This window comes from Pollachius pollachius, assembly GCF_949987615.1.
Source record: "Pollachius pollachius genome assembly, chromosome: 16".
Taxonomy (NCBI): domain Eukaryota; kingdom Metazoa; phylum Chordata; class Actinopteri; order Gadiformes; family Gadidae; genus Pollachius; species Pollachius pollachius.
In genome coordinates this window covers 2666447-2684641 of record NC_136949.1, presented here as the reverse complement: position 1 = coordinate 2684641, position 18195 = coordinate 2666447, and the positions used below count along the sequence as shown (strand labels likewise).

General features: G+C 51.0%; 1 protein-coding gene across 1 annotated transcript in view; it reads left to right on the top strand.

Annotated features, from left to right (window-relative positions):
• The window catches only part of mdn1 (midasin AAA ATPase 1), an 80448-nt gene that overhangs the window by 11617 nt on the left and 50636 nt on the right, over positions 1 to 18195 (top strand). The window contains exons 12-34 of the mRNA XM_079753300.1: positions 63 to 158; positions 1484 to 1596; positions 1751 to 1899; positions 2263 to 2323; positions 4627 to 4838; positions 5335 to 5438; positions 5999 to 6143; positions 6412 to 6508; positions 7013 to 7126; positions 8160 to 8307; positions 8744 to 8851; positions 9211 to 9362; positions 10365 to 10543; positions 10789 to 10997; positions 11420 to 11566; positions 12259 to 12400; positions 12742 to 12876; positions 13793 to 13931; positions 14788 to 14920; positions 15189 to 15319; positions 16025 to 16163; positions 16559 to 16673; positions 17298 to 17558. Of these exons, the coding sequence (XP_079609426.1) occupies positions 63 to 158; positions 1484 to 1596; positions 1751 to 1899; positions 2263 to 2323; positions 4627 to 4838; positions 5335 to 5438; positions 5999 to 6143; positions 6412 to 6508; positions 7013 to 7126; positions 8160 to 8307; positions 8744 to 8851; positions 9211 to 9362; positions 10365 to 10543; positions 10789 to 10997; positions 11420 to 11566; positions 12259 to 12400; positions 12742 to 12876; positions 13793 to 13931; positions 14788 to 14920; positions 15189 to 15319; positions 16025 to 16163; positions 16559 to 16673; positions 17298 to 17558 (3229 nt within the window). The remainder of the gene's footprint in view (positions 1 to 62; positions 159 to 1483; positions 1597 to 1750; positions 1900 to 2262; positions 2324 to 4626; positions 4839 to 5334; positions 5439 to 5998; positions 6144 to 6411; positions 6509 to 7012; positions 7127 to 8159; positions 8308 to 8743; positions 8852 to 9210; positions 9363 to 10364; positions 10544 to 10788; positions 10998 to 11419; positions 11567 to 12258; positions 12401 to 12741; positions 12877 to 13792; positions 13932 to 14787; positions 14921 to 15188; positions 15320 to 16024; positions 16164 to 16558; positions 16674 to 17297; positions 17559 to 18195) is intronic.

Below are 18195 nucleotides of genomic sequence, written 5' to 3'. Positions count from 1 at the left end.
GTGAACAGCATACAAACATGTAGTTGTTGTTTGTTTTAGTAACGGTTTCCCTCTCTCCCCAGGCCCTGGACTGCTTCACAGCGATGCTCTCCCGCTCGGACAGCCGGCTGCGGATGGCCGAGGTCATCGGGAGCAAGCTCAACATCTCCAAAGAAAAGGTTTGGTCACCGCCCGACGGGATGGGGGGGCCTCTGGGTCTACCGAACCGAACACCAACCGGACCTCATGTGTTCACCCCCTCATGTGTTCACCTCCTCATGTGTTCACCCCCTCATGTGTTCACCCTCTCATGTGTTCACCCTCTCATGTGTTCAACCTCTCATGTGTTCGGCCCCTCATGTCTTCACCCTCTCATGTGTTCACACCCTCATGTGTTCACCCCCCCATGTGTTCACCCCCTCATGTGTTCACCCCCTCATGTGTTCACCCCCTCATGTTTTCATCCCCTCATGTGTTCACCCCATCATGTGTTCACCTCCTCATGTGTTCACCCCCTCATGTCTTCACCTCCTCATGTGTTCACCCCCTCATGTGTTCACCCCCTCATGTGTTCACCTTCTCATGTGTTCACCCCCTCATGTGTTCACCCCATCATGTGTTCACCTCCTCATGTGTTCACCCTCTCATGTGTTCACCCTCTCATGTGTTCACCTCCTCATGTGTTCACCCTCTCATGTCTTCACCCCCTCATGTGTTCACCCCCTCATGTGTTCACCTCATGTTCACCCCCTCATGTCTTCACCCTCTCATGTCTTCACCCCCTCATGTGTTCACCCCCTCATGTGTTCACCCCCTCATGTGTTCACCTCATGTTCACCCTCTCATGTCTTCACCCCCTCATGTGTTCACCTCCTCATGTGTTCACCCTCTCATGTGTTCACCCTCTCATGTGTTCACCTCCTCATGTGTTCACCCTCTCATGTCTTCACCCCCTCATGTGTTCACCCCCTCATGTGTTCACCTCATGTTCACCCCCTCATGTCTTCACCCTCTCATGTCTTCACCCCCTCATGTGTTCACCCTCTCATGTGTTCACCCCATCATGTGTTCACCTCCTCATGTGTTCACCCCCTCATGTGTTCACCCCATCATGTGTTCACCTCCTCATGTGTTCACCCTCTCATGTGTTCACCCTCTCATGTGTTCACCTCCTCATGTGTTCACCCTCTCATGTCTTCACCCCCTCATGTGTTCACCCCCTCATGTGTTCACCCCCTCATGTGTTCACCCCCTCATGTGTTCACCTCATGTTCACCCTCTCATGTCTTCACCCCCTCATGTGTTCACCTCCTCATGTGTTCACCCTCTCATGTCTTCACCCCCTCATGTGTTCACCCCCTCATGTGTTCACCCCCTCATGTGTTCACCTCATGTTCACCCTCTCATGTCTTCACCCCCTCATGTGTTCACCCTCTCATGTCTTCACCCCCTCATGTGTTCACCCCCTCATGTGTTCACCCTCCCCTGCCCCCCCTCCCCCCAGGCGCAGCACTTCGTCCAGATGTACCAGCCTGGGCTCTCCCTGGAGGAGCTGGAGGTGTCGGTGGGTCGCGTCACGCTGGAGCGCAAGCAGAGCCCCCTGGTGCAGATCTCTGTGTGAGTAGACCCCCCCCCCCCCCTGGAACCCCACTAGACCACCCACCCCCCCCAGGACTGGACTCGGCCCCTCCCCCAGGAGACCACCAGACCGGTCCAGACCGGCCCCTCTAGCCCTAACCCCCGCTGTCCCCTAACGTGTCTCCGTCCTCAGGGAGAACCAGCCCTTCGCGGCCACGCGCCCGTCGGCGGTGCTGCTGGAGCAGCTGGCCGTGTGCGTGAACCAGGGGGAACCGGTTCTGCTGGTGGGGGAGACGGGCACCGGGAAGACTTCCACCGTCCAATACCTGGCCGGCATCACAGGTGAGCCCCCTCCTCTTCATCACTGGGTCTTCATCACGCCTCATGGCCTGCTCGAGACGAGCCAGGCAGACTTGTAAATGATGAACCAACATCAGACCTGGCAGCAGAGAGGATCCCCTAGACCTCCCGGGGTCAGTACCTGGGGGTCAACACAGGTGAGTTGTTCCTTAATTGGCAACGGCGGTACAAGCCCCTCCCCCTGCCAATTAAGGAACTCACAGCTGTTGTTAAGTGAGGATTAATATTATTTAATTTACAGGTAATAACCCTTTTGGTCGTTTATGCGATTAGAACGGTGGAGAGAGGAGATGTTTGTGCGTCTGAGGTTGTGTTGCAGTACTTGATATCGTCTTTTGTGTGCAGGACACAAGCTGAGGGTGGTGAACATGAACCAGCAGAGTGACACCGCCGACCTGCTGGGAGGGTGAGGGAACACACACACACACCACTACCAAACAACACACAACTCTACAGCCAAATACACAACTCCACAACACAACTCAGCAACACACAACTCTACAACCCAATACACAACTCAACAACACACAACTACACAGCCCAATACACAACTCAACAACACACAACTATACAGCCCAATACACAACTGAACAACACAACTGAACAACACACAACTCTACAGCCCAATACACAACTCAACAACACACAACTCTCCAGCCCAATACACAACTCAACAACACGACACAACTAAAAAACACACACAACTCTCAAGCCCAATGCACAACTCAACAACACGACACAACTAAAACAACACACAACTCTCCAGCCCAATACACAACTCAACAACACGAAACAACTAAAACAACACACAATTCTCCAGCCCAATACACAACTCAACAACACACAACTATACAGCCCAATACACAACTCAACAACACGACACAACTAAGCAACACACCGCTCTGCAGCCCAATACATAACTCAACAACACGACACAACTAAAACAACACACAACTCTCCAGCCCAATACACAACCCAACAGCACGATACAACTAAACAACACACAACTCTCCAGCCCAATACACAACTCAACAACACACAACTATACAGCCCAATACACAACTGAACAACACAACTGAACAACACACAACTCTACAGCCCAATACACAACTCAACAACACACAACTCTCCAGCCCAATACACAACTCAACAACACGACACAACTAAAAAACACACACAACTCTCAAGCCCAATGCACAACTCAACAACACGACACAACTAAAACAACACACAACTCTCCAGCCCAATACACAACTCAACAACACGAAACAACTAAAACAACACACAACTCTCCAGCCCAATACACAACTCAACAACACACAACTATACAGCCCAATACACAACTCAACAACACGACACAACTAAGCAACACACCGCTCTGCAGCCCAATACATAACTCAACAACACGACACAACTAAAACAACACACAACTCTCCAGCCCAATACACAACCCAACAGCACGATACAACTAAACAACACACAACTCTCCAGCCCAATACACAACTCAACAACACGACACAACTAAACAACACACCGCTCTGCAGCCCAATACACAACTCAACAACACGACACAACTAAAAAACACACACAACTCTAAAGCCCAATGCACAACTCAACAACATGACACAACTAAAACAACACACAACTCTCCAGCCCAATACACAACTCAACAACACGACACAACTAAACAACACACAACTCTCCAGCCTAATACACAACCCAACAACACGACACAACTAAAACAACACACAACTCTCCAGCCCAATACACAACTCAACAACACAAAACTATACAGCCCAATACACAACTCAACAACACAACACAACTCCACAACACAACTCAACAACACACAACTCTATAGCCCAATACACAACTCAACAACACACAACTATACAGCCCAATACACAACTATACAGCCCAATACACAACTCAACAACACAGCACAACTGAACAACACAACTAAGCAACACACCGCTCTCCAGCCCAATACACAACCCAACAACACGACACAACTAAAACAACACACAACTCTCCAGCCCAATACACAACTCAACAACACGACACAGCTAAACAACACTCAACTCTCCAGCCCAATACACAACTCAACAACACACAACTATACAGCCCAATACACAACTCAACAACACAACACAACTCAACAACAAAACTCAACAACACACAACTCTACAGCCCAATACACAACTCAACAACACACAACTATACAGCCCAATACACAACTCAACAACACAACACAACTAAGCAACACACCGCTCTGCAGCCCAATGCACAACTCAACAACACGACAAAACTAAAACAACACACAACTCTCCAGCCCAATACACAACTCAACAACACGACACAACTAAAACAACACACAACTCTCCAGCCCAATACACAACTCAACAACACACAACTATACAGCCCAATACACAACTCAACTCAACAACACAACTCTACAGCCCAATACACAACTCAACAACACACAACTTTACAGCCCAATACACAACTCAACAACACACAACTCTACAGCCATATACACAACTCAACAACACACAACTCTACAGCCCAATACACAACTCAACAACACACAACTATACAGCCCAATACACAACTCAACAGCACACAACTATACAGCCCAATACACAACTCAACAACCCAACCACACTATCACAACACCGGCTGTAACAGGAGCTCTCCGGGGCCCGGTAGGTACAAGCCTGTGGACCACAAGCTGATCCTGCTGCCCCTGCGCGAGGCCTTCGAGGACCTCTTCTCCCAGACCTACTCGCGCAAGCAGAACCTGACCTTCCTGGGCCACGTGCAGACCTGCTTCAGGGGTAAGCGCTGGCACGACCTGCTGAAGCTGATGGACCACGTCTGCACGTCGGCGCTCACCAAGGAGCTGCAGGAGAAGTCCAACGGTGAGGGGGGGGGGGGGGACGTGTCCCTTTGGTTGTGTGTGTGTGTGTGTACTGATGTGTCCCTGTGATTGTGTGTGTGTCCCAGCCGCCCTGCTCCAGGAGCAGTTGGAGGTCCCGTGTGTGTGTGTACTCTTTGTGTGTGTGTGTGTACTGACGTGTCCCTGTGGTTGTGTGTGTGTGTGTGTGTGTGTGTGGTTGTGTACTGACGTGTCCCTGTGTGTGTGTGGTTGTGTACTGACGTGTCCCTGTGTGTGTGTGTGTGGTTGTGTACTGACCTGTCCCTGTGTGTGTGTGGTTGTGTACTGACCTGTCCCTGTGTGTGTGTGGTTGTATACTGACCTGTCCTTGTGTGTGTGTGGTTGTATGCTGACGTGTCCCTGTGTGTGTGTGTGGTTGTGTACTGACGTGTCCCTTTGTGTGTGTGGTTGTGTACTGACGTGTCCCTGTGTGTGTGTGTGGTTGTATGCTGACCTGCCCCTGTGTGTGTGCCCCCAAGCCGCCCTGCTCCAGGAGCAGTGGGAGGTACTGGCCGTGAGGCTGACTCAGACCCAGCAGCAGATCCGCGCCTGCGAGACGGCCATGGTCTTCGCCTTCGTCGAGGTAACCATGGAGACGACGTAGCATCCGACGCTACGCGCTAAATGACACAACACTACACAACATGACGCAGTACATCGTGATGATGATCACCTATCTATAATGTATGAACCATAACATCTTCATTGTATGTTCATGTTTGTAGCAAGTTTTTTTCGCTTCGTACTATGACTGTTTGTGTACCCACAAAGTGGGTTTTCACTGTGTGTGTGTGTGTGTGTGTGTGTGTTCTCTTCGGCTTAGCTCAGGAGGTAGAGCAGTTGCCTTGTAACCGAAAGGTCGCTAGTTCGATCCCCAGCTCTTCCTAGCTGATTGTTGATGTGTCCCTGAGCGAGACACTTAACCCTAACTGCTCCTGACGAGCTGGCTGTCGCCTTGCATGGTTGACTCTGCCGTCGGTGTGTCAATGTGTATATTAACCGATGTAAGTCGCTTTGGATAAAAGCGTCTGCTAAATGCCCTAATTGTAATTGTAATTGTAATTCTCTTCCTGGCACTCTGGCCCAGAGAGGTCCTCACTAGTGATGGTTCACACTGTGTGTGTGTGTCTTTCTTGTGTTCAGGGGACTCTGGCCCAGGCGGTGAAGAAGGGAGAGTGGATTCTTCTGGACGAGATCAACCTGGCGGCTCCGGAGACCCTGGAGTGTCTGAGTGGGCTTCTGGAAGGAACCGCCGGGTCCCTGGTTCTGCTGGACCGCGGGGACACAGGTGAGAGCGCCATGTAGAACACATTCTTCCCACTTCGCTTAAAGTTACCTATTTTAAATTGAGTGATTGATTCAAGGCTTCGGTTAGATATTCTTCAGATGTAAATCGTGGAACAATGTGGTTTTTCCTGCATTACTTTATCACAGACGCTGCCACATTAACTCTGAGCCTAGATTTAAAAAGTAGTCCTGAACAGTTTGGTGTGAGTCCTGGTGTGTGTGTCCTGGTGTGTGTCCTGGTGTGTGACCTCTCTCCCCGCTCACTGCAGAGCCGCTGGTGCGACACCCTGACTTCAGACTGTTCGCCTGCATGAACCCGGCTACCGACGTGGGCAAGAGGAACCTGCCCCTGGGCATCAGGAACCGGTGAGGAGCCCTGGAACACCTGTCTGCCCCACACCTGTCTGCCACACACCTGTCTGCCACACACCTGTCTGCCACACACCTGTCTGCCACACACCCGTCTGCCACACACCCGTCTGCCACACACCCGTCTGCCACACACCTGTCTGCCACACACCCGTCTGCCATACACCCGTCTGCCACACACCTGTCTGCAACACACCTGTCTGCCTGTCTGCCTCACACCTGTCTACCTGTCGGCCACACACCTGTCTGCCCCAAACCTGTCTGCAACACACCTGTCGGCCACACACCTGTCTGCCTGTCTGCCACACACCTGTCGGCCTGTCTGCCACACACCTGTGTTCCACTCCTCTGTATCACACTGCGGTTTGGTTTTGCCATTTAAGTCATTAACTGAAACAGTACACCATAGTAAACAATAATCTACATCAATGAAATGTTTTATGATGATAAGAATAGTTTTTTGGTTGATTTGAGAACACGTTGGAATGTGTGTCTGTCCAGGTTTACTGAGCTCTACCTGGAGGAGCTGGAGAATGAGGGAGATCTTCGGATCCTGGTGTGCGACTACCTGAAGGGAATGAACCCCCACCGCAACATCACCCACGGCATCATCAGGTCAGGCCCTCCTCAGCACCGCCACCTCACTCAGGTTCCCTTCTCAGATCTCCTGAGATTTCCCAGAGATGATTGATGATTTCTGACCTCAGTCTGAAGTGTTTTGTGTGTTTTTTGACGTTGCTGTTTTAGCAGTTATTTTTTTTTTACCTTAGTTTAGGGACTGTTGGCAAAGTCTGCACAGGTCTCCAGTGTGGTTGATTGGCTGTGATCCCCCGACATCTGGTTAGGATCCCTAGTTGAGATCCCTAGTTAAGATCCCTAGTTGAGATCTCTAGTTGAGATCCCTAGTTATGATCTCTAGTTGTGATCTCCAGTTGACAACTCTAGTTGACGTCTCTAGTTGTGATGTCTCGTTGGATCTCAATTTGTGATCCCTAGTTGTGATCTCTAGTTGAGATCTCTCTTTGGGATCCCTAGTTGTGATCTCTTGTTGAGATCTCTCTTTGGGATCTCTAGTTGTGATCTCTAGTTGAGATCTCTCTTTGGGATCTCTAGTTGTGATCGCTAGTTGAGATCTCTCTTTGGGATCTCTAGTCGTGATCTCTAGTTGATCTCTAGCTGAGATCTTTAGTTAGGATCCCTAGTTGTGATCTCTAGTTGATCTCTAGCTGAGGTCTTTAGTTAGGATCTCTTGTTGATCTCTATTTGCGATCTGTTGTTGTGATCTCTAGTTGATCTCTAGTTGTGATCTCTAGTTTTGATCTCTTGTTGTGATCTCTAGTTGATCTCTAGCTGAGATCTTTAGTGGAGATCTCTAGCTGAGGTCTTTAGTTAGGATCTCTAGTTGATCTCTATTGGATCTCTAGTTGTGATCTCTAGTTGATCTCTATTGGATCTCTAGTTGTGATCTCTAGTTGATCTCTAGCTGAGATCTTTAGCTAGGACCTCTAGTTGATCCCTAGTTGATCTCTAGTTGTGACCTCCAGTTGAGATCTCTAGTTGATCTCTAGTTGATCTCTAGTTGATCCCTAGTGGATCTCTAGCTGAGGTCCTCCAGCTCACGCCGCCCCCTGTGTTCCGGCTCCTGCAGCTTCTACCTGGCCATCCGGCGGGAGGCCCAGAGCCGGCTGGTGGACGGGACGGGCCACCGGCCTCACTACAGCCTCCGTACTCTCTGCAGGGCCCTCAAATACGTGGCCCTCAACCCCTGCCACAACATGCAGCGCTCCCTGTTCGAGGTAGGTGAACCGGCCCCCACTCCGTCTCCGCCCTCCGACCGGGTCTGGAGTCGACTGCTGGACGGCTGGAACCAGCCCACCACAGGGCCGGGGTCCTAAACCTGGACAGCTGTTGTTTATGTTGTTAGTTCCTGACTGTTTTATCTTGACAAGCTGAATCGATGTTTCCGCTTGTTGGGGTGGAGAGAAATATCGAGTGTAAATGCAGCACCACTATGTTTGAACTACTAGCAACCCCATAATAAGGGGCAGAAATAGGAGTGAAACGCGGGCTGGGTTGACCTTCTGAATCTACTGCTAGCGTCTGTTAACTGGCCGTTGTGTTGAAGGCTGCTGTAGAGCCATGCCTGCCTCCAGTCAACGGGGAGCCACTGTCAGGGTGTAGAACCGGCCTCCAGCCAACAGGGACCTCACTGGGGGTGTTTTGTCCCCGCAGGGCTTCTGTCTGAGCTTCCTCACCCAGCTGGACCGCAGCTCCCACCCCCAGGTCCAGAAGCTGGTGTCTCAGTACGTCCTGGGGGGCAACATCAAGTGTCTCAGACAGGTGAACACACACTCACTCACACACCCGCACTTACTCTCTCACACACAAATATTCAATCACTCACTCACTCAGACACTCACGCAAACGCGCACACACACACACACACACACACACACATTCAATTAAGATTTCTGTATGCTTAACATTATATTAAAGTATATCATACATGCCCATTAAGACCGCTTACTTATGTGTTTTTAAGTTTTGATTTCCCATAAGGCATTGCAACCTTCAGTGTGTAAAAAGGCAGGTGTCATGTAAATGTGTGTGTGTGTATATCAAAGTAAGCCGTTGAACCAGTCCCGAGTCAACAGGAAACAGGAAGTGGTGGTGCTGACCCTGTGCTGTGTGTCCCTCAGCCCATCCCGGAGCCGACGGGCCGGGCCTGCGTGCCCCTGGAGGGGTACTGGGTGTCCCAGGGGGAGCTGGAGCCCTCCCTCGACCCCACCTACATCCTCACCGACTCCGTCAAACTCAACCTGCGGGACCTGGTCAGGGTGGTCTCTGCTGGGTAATTACAACCGTCTCCTCCGAGGCCCCGCCCCTTACACCCTCTTTCCCGCCAAAACCCAACTGTCCTCTCAAATGGGTGCTTGAGGCGCTCTGGCAAAGATGGACGGTAATGTGTTCAAGTCCTTCTACAGCATAATACCTTGATGATTAAAGAAACGTACTCCCTTAAAATACTGGCTTCTCCAATGACGATGCCTCAGCGATCATGTCCTCTCTGATAGGTCCGTTATGGCCTGTGTTTAGCGGTTCACCCTTCTCCCAGTACCCCGGGTTGCCGGATATGAAATATCTACTGAGATACTGAGATGGAACTAGATTCTGCCCAACCTAAGGATCCCTGGGCCAGAGGCCTGCTGTAACTTGGGTCAATCTGTTATGTTTGACTTTCCAACATCATGAAATTGGACGGCAGTAGCGTTTCTAAACCCTCCCAGTCAACGTTACGGACTGTTCCTTTAAACCCAAACCCCGCCCACCTGCAGTCCACCTCCTGAGCATGAAGGTCATGAAGGTCATGAAGCTGATGAAGGCTAGGTCCTAAAGGTAATAAAGGCTAGGTCATGAAGGGGATGAAGCTGATGAAGGCTAGGTCATGAAGGCTAGGTCATGAAGGGGATGAAGGCTAGTTCCTAAAGCTGATGAAGGCTAGGTCCTAAAGGTAATAAAGGCTAGGTCATGAAGGGGATGAAGGCTAGTTTCTAAAGCTGATGAAGGCTAGGTCCTAAAGATAATAAAGGCTAGGTCATGAAGGGGATGAAGGCTAGTTCCTAAATGTCATGAAGGCTAGGTCCTAAAGGTGATGAAGGCTAGGTCCTAAAGGTGATGAAGGCTAGTTCCTTAAGGTCATGAAGGTGATGAAGGCTAGTTCCTTAAGGTCATGAAGGCTAGGTCATGAACTTGATGAAGGCTAGTTCCTAAAGGTCATGAAGGCTATGTCATGAAGGTGATGAAGCCTAGGTCTTAAAGGTGATGGAGGTCCTTACGACTGTGTCCCCTGCAGGAGTCACCCGGTCCTGATCCAGGGGGAGACCTCGGTGGGTAAGACCAGCCTGATCCGCTGGCTGGGCCTGGCCACGGGGAACCAGTGCGTCCGCATCAACAACCACGAGCACACGGACATCCAGGAGTACATCGGCTGCTACTCCTCCGACGACAAGGGGAAGCTGCTCTTCAAAGAGGGTACGACCCCTGACCCCGCCGCCTTTACAGCATAGCCCATATAGCCTAGCTTAGTTTGTATTGTTGGGCTTCGTTTTTCCTGGGGGAAAGTGAGTCCCTAAGTTAGTGTAATAATAAACAAAGTTAGTTAGGATCATACTGTGTTGTCTAGGCGTCCTCACTTAGTCAGGTCTCATACTGTGTGTGTGTGTGTGTGTGTGTGTGTGTGTGTGTGTGTGTGTGTGTGTGTGTGTGTGTGTGTGCAGGCGTTCTGATCGACGCCATGAGGAAGGGCTACTGGATCATCCTGGACGAGCTGAACCTGGCCCCCACCGACGTGCTGGAGGCCCTCAACCGCCTGCTGGACGACAACCGCGAGCTCTTCGTGGCGGAGACCCAGGAGGTCATCAAGGCCCACCCCCGCTTCATGCTCTTCGCTACCCAGAATCCCCCGGGGCTCTACGGCGGCAGGAAGGTCAGTGGGGAGTGTCTGAGGGGGTCTCAGGGTGGAATGTTTAAAACCGGTTTGGACCGCTACTAAACGCTGTCTGTTGGTCGAGGTGTTGAAGTCGTTACGGACGTTTGTTCTGTTTTATCGGTTTAGAATGTAAACCGATAGTGTCTCGTCTGAACTTTAGATGCTTTCATTAATTTGAATAAAGATGTTCTGTACGTGTGTCATAGTGGAAGTATAGGGCAGTAATATGAATGAAAAATATACGAAATATACAATGAGCTACAAAGAGCGTCTTTGTTGACACTTTACACAGAAGAAACGAATCCCCGGTCGGACTCGTGGAGAAGCGTGTTTCACGGGTTATGTGGTTGAAGTGGTGGTCGATGTTCCGCCGTCCGTCCCCAACGTGCTGCGACTCAGAACCCGTCCCTCTCTCCCAGGTTCTGTCCCGGGCCTTCCGGAACCGATTTGTGGAGCTCCACTTTGACGAGTTGCCTAGCAACGAGCTGGAGATCATCCTCCACCAGAGATGCAGCCTGCCTCCGTCCTACTGCTCCAGGCTGGTGAAGGTCATGCAGGACCTCCAGGTGAGCTCCTCACCTGGCTCTGCATCGGCCCTTTGGGTTGATGGGTTCGTCTTGCTTAGATATGGGGATCATAATGGTACTTTATCTGTGTGGGGACCAGAGGATGGGACATCTTGCATAGAGACAAACTCATAGACATTCAAAGCTATCACTTGATTCAGATTGACATTCATTTGATTTCGATGCACCTCCTGTCCATGTGATCCACATTCTGTTCATGTGATCTACATCCTGTTCATGTGATCCACATCCTGTTCATGTGATCCACATCCTGTCCAGATTGACATTCATTTGATTTCGATGCACCTCCTGTCCATGTGATCCACATTCTGTTCATGTGATCTACATCCTGTTCATGTGATCCACATCCTGTTCATGTGATCCACATCCTGTTCATGTGATCCACGTCCTGTTCATGTGATCTACATCCTGTGCATGTCATCCACATCCTGTTCATGTCATCCATATCCTGTTCAATTTGATCCACATCCTGTTCGGTTTGATCCACATCCTGTTCGATTTGATCCACATACTGTTAATTGGATCACACATTCTGTTCATGTGATCCATATCCTGTTCGATTTGATCCACATCCTGTTCGATTTGATCCACATCCTGTCCATGTGATCCACATCCTGTCCATGTGATCCCCTTCCTGTCCTCTGATCCATTAACCAATCCCTGTTCTCCAGTCTCTGCGTCGCGGCTCCTCTGTGTTTGCTGGGAAGCACGGCTTCATCACGCTGAGGGACCTGTTCCGCTGGGCCGACCGCTATAGGCTGGAGGGGCAGACCGACGAGTCGCGAGATTGGCTGCAGCATTTGGCCGACGATGGTGAGTGGTCGCCTTCTGCACTGTAGTCCCGCCCCCATATCTAGAGTGTGTCTCTCACTGTGGGCTTAAGAATTTGTATTGGTGTGTAATAGTGAGTGGTAGTGGGTTGCAGTCCGTAATAGTGAGGGATAGTTTGTTAGCGAGGTGACTTCTACCTACTAATAGTGTAATGGTGACTGATGGTGTGTAATAGTGAGTGGTAGTGTGTAATAGTGAGTGGTAGTGTGTAATAGCGAGTGGTGCCGTCTGTCTCTAGGCTACGTGCTGCTGGCTGATAGTAGTAGTGTGTAATAGTGATTAGTAGTGTGTTCTAGTGAGTGATGATGTTGGTCCTCCCCTAGGCTTCATGCTGCTGGCTGGCCGTGTGAGGAAGCCCGAGGAGGAGGCGACCATCCTGTCCATCCTGGAGAAGCACTTCAAGAGGACCGTCAACCCAGACACCCTGTTCTCTCAGAAGCAGGTCACCGGACAGTTCAGTGAGTACAGAAACTACAGACACTACAGAAACTACAGACAGTCTAGTGATACTAGACACTACAGAGATACTACAGACACACTCTAGTGATACTAGACACTACAGAGACGCCCCAGACACTACAGACACCCGAGACAACGTCGTAGACTGTATAAAGAAGCTACAAACACTATGAGGATAGGATAAGATTTCTTACAAATTGAGGCAAGATACATTATCTATCCTTAGATGGGGCAAGATGAAATGTATAACCTGAAACAAGGTTAGATGGAGTGAGATACGATGGGAAACAAAAGAGGGTGTGGAGTGAGTTATCCGAAACGTAAGATTATGGGACTGGCTCAGAGGACTGGCTCAGAGTGTGTCAGGTAGTCTCAGGTGGTCTCAGGGCGTGTCAGGTGGTCCGAGGGTGTGTCCGGTGGTCTCAGGTGTGTCAGGTGGTCTCAGGTGTGTCAGGTGGTCTTGGGGCGTGTCAGGTGGTCTCGGGGCGTGTCAGGTGGTCTCAGGGCGTGTCAGGTGGTCTCAGGTGTGTCAGGTGCTCTAAGGTGTGTCAGGTGGTCTCAGGGTGTGTCAGGTGCTCTCAGGGTGTGTCAGGTGCTCTCAGGGTGTGTCAGGTGCTCTCAGGGTGTGTCAGGTGGTCTCAGGGAGTGTCAGGTGGTCTCAGGGACTGTCAGGTGGTCTCAGGGCGTGTCAGGTGGTCTCAGGTGTGTCAGGTGCTCTAAGGTGTGTCCGGTGATCTCGGGGTTTGTCAGGTGCTCTCAGGGTTTGTCAGGTGGTCTCAGGGTGTGTCAGGTGGTCTCAGGGCGTGTCAGGTGGTCTCGGGGTGTGTCAGGTGGTCTCAGGGCGTGTCAGGTGGTCTCAGGGCGTGTCAGGTGGTCTCAGGTGTGTCAGGAGCTCTAAGGTGTGTCTCCCCTCAGGTCCGTTCATCGACAGCATCGCGGGGGTCCCCGAGGAGTTCCGCCACGTGGTGTGGACGGCGGGCATGCGGCGGCTGGCCGTGCTGGTGGGCCGCGCCCTGCACTTCGGGGAGTCGGTCCTGCTGGTGGGGGACACCGGGTAACAGCACCCCTTACCTTAACACTTAGCATACCTTATCTTAACGCTTATCACCCCTTACCTTAACGGTTTTCACCCCTTATCTTAACGCTTATCACCCCTTATCTTAACGCTTATCACCCCTTATCTTAACGCTTATCACCCCTTATCTTAACGCTTATCACCCCTTGTCTTAACGCTTTGCATACCTTATCCTAATGCTTATCTCCCCTTACCTTAACGCTTATCACACCTTATCTTAACGGTTTTCACCCCTTACCTTAACGGTTTTCACCCCTTATCTTAACGCTTATCACCCCTTATCTTAACGCTTATCACCCCTCATGTTAACGCTTATCATACCTTATCTTAACGCTTATCACAACTTATCTTAACACTTAGCATACCTTATCTTAACGCTTATCACCCCTTATCTTAACGCTTATCACCCCTTATCTTAACACTTAGCATACCTTATCTTAAAGCTTATCACACCTTATCGTAATGCGTATCACCCCTTATCTTAACGCTTAGCATACCTTATCTTAACGCTTATAACACCTTATCTTAACGCTTATCACCCCTTATCTTAGCGCTTATCAGCCCTTATCTTAACGCTTATAATACGTTATCTTAATGCTCCTCTTCCCATACCTTATCTTAACGCTTATCATACCTTATCTTAACGCTTATCATACCTTATCTTAAAGCTCCTCTTACTATACCTTATCTTAATGCTTCTTATCTTTCATACCCACCTATCTAATCTTAAGGCAGCTTCTCTTATCATACCTTATCTTAAGGCTGCTTATCGTATCTTAAGGCTCCTTATCTTAACACCTCTTCTCTTATCACACCTTATCTTATCTGTGTCCAGATGTGGTAAGACCACCATCTGCCAGCTGTTCGCGGCGCTCGCGGCCCAGAAGTTCTTCTCCCTCAACTGTCACCTCCACATGGAGACCTCTGACTTCCTGGGGGGGCTGCGGCCCGTAAGACACACCAACCAGGTACAGTCTCTCGCTCTCTTCTCTCGCTCGCCCTCTCGCTCTCTCGCTCAGCCATTATACATAATACAAACACAGGCAACAGGTTCTGTAAGGAAAGGGCCTATGAAGGGAGATGATACCTGAAGACCAACCTCCTAAATCGTGTGTGTGTGTGTGTGTGTGTGTGTGTGTGTGTGTGTGTGTGTGTGTGTGTGTGTGTGTGTGTGTGTGTGTGTCTGTGTCTGTGTCTGTGTCTGTGTCTGTGTGTGTCTGTGTGTCCGTCCCCCAGAGGGATGCGGAGGACGGCCGTCTGTTCGAGTGGCACGACGGCCCGCTGGTCCAGGCCATGAAGCAGGGAGGAGTGTTCCTATTGGACGAGATCTCCCTCGCAGATGACTCGGTGCTGGAGAGGCTCAACAGGTACACACACAAAACAACACAACAACACACAGAGACACACACACAAAACAACAACACCACACAGAAACACACATACAAAACAACACAACAACAAACTCACTCACTGTCTGTTCTGGCCTTGGTTGAGTGTCCTGGAGACGGAGCTCCCTGGGGGTTGACTGTTGTTGTTGTTGTTGTTGTTGTTGATGTTGTTATTGACTGTTGTTGTTGTTGTCGAATGTCCTGGAGACTGAGCTCCCTGGTGGTTGACTGTGTTGTTGTTCACTGTGTTGTTTACGGTGTTGTTGTTGTTGACTTGTTGTTGTTGTTGTCTAGTGTCCTGGAGACGGAGCCCCCTGGTGGTTGACTGTGTTGTTGTTGTTGTTTACTGTATTGTTGTTGTCTAGTGTATTGGAGACGGAGCTCCCTGGTTGTTGACTGCGTTGTTGTTGTTGACTGTTGTTGTTGTTGTCGAGTGTCCTGAAGACTGAGCTCCCTGGTGGTTGACTGTGTTGTTGTTGACTGTGTGGTTGTTGTTGTTTACTGTGTTGTTGTTGTCCAGTGTCCTGGAGACGGAGCTCTCGCTGGTGGTTGACTCTGTTGTTGTTGTTGTTGTTTACTGTGTTGTTGTTGTCCAGTGTCCTGGAGACGGAGCGCTCCCTGGTGGTTGACTGTGTTGTTGTTGACTCTGTTGTTGTTGTTGTTTACTGTGTTGTCGTTGTCCAGTGTCCTGGAGACGGAGCGCTCCCTGGTGCTGGCGGAGAAGGGCAGCGGGGACTCCAGCGACGTGGAGCTCATCACGGCCGACCGCGCCTTCCGCCTGGTGGCCACCATGAACCCCGGGGGCGACTTCGGCAAGAAGGAGGTGTGTGTGTGTGTGTGTGTGGGGGGGGGGGTTTAGTACCTGGTGTGTGTGTGTGTGTGTGTGTGTGTGTGTGTGTGTGTGTGTGTTTAGTACCTTCTGAGTGTGTGAGTTTAGTACCTGTTTTTTGTGTGTGTGTGTGGTTATGATCAGATGTGTCAAAGTGAATGTATTACTTTGTGGGGACATGAGGGTCCAATGGGAAGCCCCTGCTGACCTTTATTGATCATCGCCGGTTTGTCTTCACATTCACCCCCTGTGGAGCTAGCTTAGTTAGCTCTGTCGTCACTTACTTCCTGCTTATGTTTAACCTTGCTTTCGCTCGCCATTAGCTCTGCTTTAACTGAGTCGTAGCCTAGCATGTAGCGGGCGGCTAACCCTGGTGTGTTCGTCCCCAGCTGTCCCCGGCCCTCAGGAACCGCTTTACAGAGATCTGGTGTCCCCAGAGCAACAGCCGGGCCGACCTGCTGCAGATCGTCCAGCACAACCTGCGGGCCGGACTCTCCCTGGAAGGTAGCGCCCAGTCAACAAGGGGCTCACAGCGCTAATGCTAAGGGGCTAGGGGCATAATGCTAAGGGGCTAGGGGCATAATGCTAAGGAGCTAGGGGCATAATGCAAAGGAGCTAGGGGCATAATGCTAAGGAGCTAGGGGGCTGATGCTAAGGAGCTAGGTGGCTAATGCTAAGGAACGAGAGGGCTAATGCTAAGGAGCTAGGGGGCTGATGCTAAGGAGATAAAGGGCTGATGCTAAGGAGCTAGGGGGCTGATGCTTAGGAGCTAGGGGGCTGATGCTAAGGAGCTAGGGGGCTGATGCTAAGGAGCTAGGTGGCTAATGCTAAGGAACGAGAGGGCTAATGCTAAGGAGCTAGGGGGCTGATGCTAAGGAGATAAAGGGCTGATGCTAAGGAGCTAGGGGGCTGATGCTTAGGAGCTAGGGGGCTGATGCTAAGGAGCTAGGTGGCTAATGCTAAGGAACGAGAGGGCTAATGCTAAGGAGCTAGGGGGCTGATGCTAGGGGATTATTGCTAAGGGGCTAGGGGGCTAATGGTAAGAAGCTAGGGGTCTGAAGCTAAGGAGCTAGGCGGCTACTGCTAAGGGGCTAGGTGGCCAATGCTAATACTCCGCCCCTGGACCAGGCGGGGACCTGGGCGAGCTGATGCTGGACTTCATCGACTGGCTGACCCGCCAGGACTTCGGGCGGCGCTGCATCCTGAGCGTGCGGGACGTCCTGTCCTGGGTGCACTTCCTGAACACGGTGTGCGAGCGCGACGAGGACGGCTTCATGACCATGGGCGCGGCGGAGGACGACGAGGAGGTGGAGTGGGACCTGCGGCTGGACACGGTCACCGCCTTCATCCACGCAGCCTGCCTGGTGTACGTGGACGGCCTGGGCTCAGGTGAGTGGCAGCGCGGAGGGGGAGGGGGGCAGGAGGGAGGGGGAGGGGGGCAGGAGGGAGGGGGAAGGGGGGCAGGAGGGGGGGGGGGAGGGGGGCAGGAGGGAGGGGGAAGGGGGGCAGGAGGGGGGGGTGGGCAGCGGAACAGATAACTGATCCAAGGGTTAAAGGGTGAAGGGTGCTGGAGGACTGCACAGAGGACCCAGAAAGAGATTACTGTGGTTGGATGGTAAGAACTCTCTGTCTGTCTGTTTGTCTGTCTGTCTGTCTGTGTCTCTGTGTCTCTGTCTGTCTGTCTGTGTCTCTGTGTCTCTGTCTGTCTGTCTGTCTGTCTGTCTGTCTGTCTGTGTCTCTGTCTGTCTGTCTGTGTCTCTGTGTCTCTGTCTGTCTGTCTGTCTGTCTCTGTCTCTGTCTCTGTCTGTCTCTCTCTGTCTCTCTCTCTCTCTGTCTCTCACTCTCTCCATCTGTCTCTCTCTCTCTGTCTCTCTGTCTGTCTGTCTCTGTCTCTCACTCTCTCCATCTGTCTCTCTCTCTCTCTGTCTCTCTCTCTGTCTGTCTCTGTCTCTCACTCTCTCCATCTGCCTCTCTCTCTCTCTCTGTCTCTCTGTCTGTCTGTCTCTCGCTCTCGCTCTCCATCTCT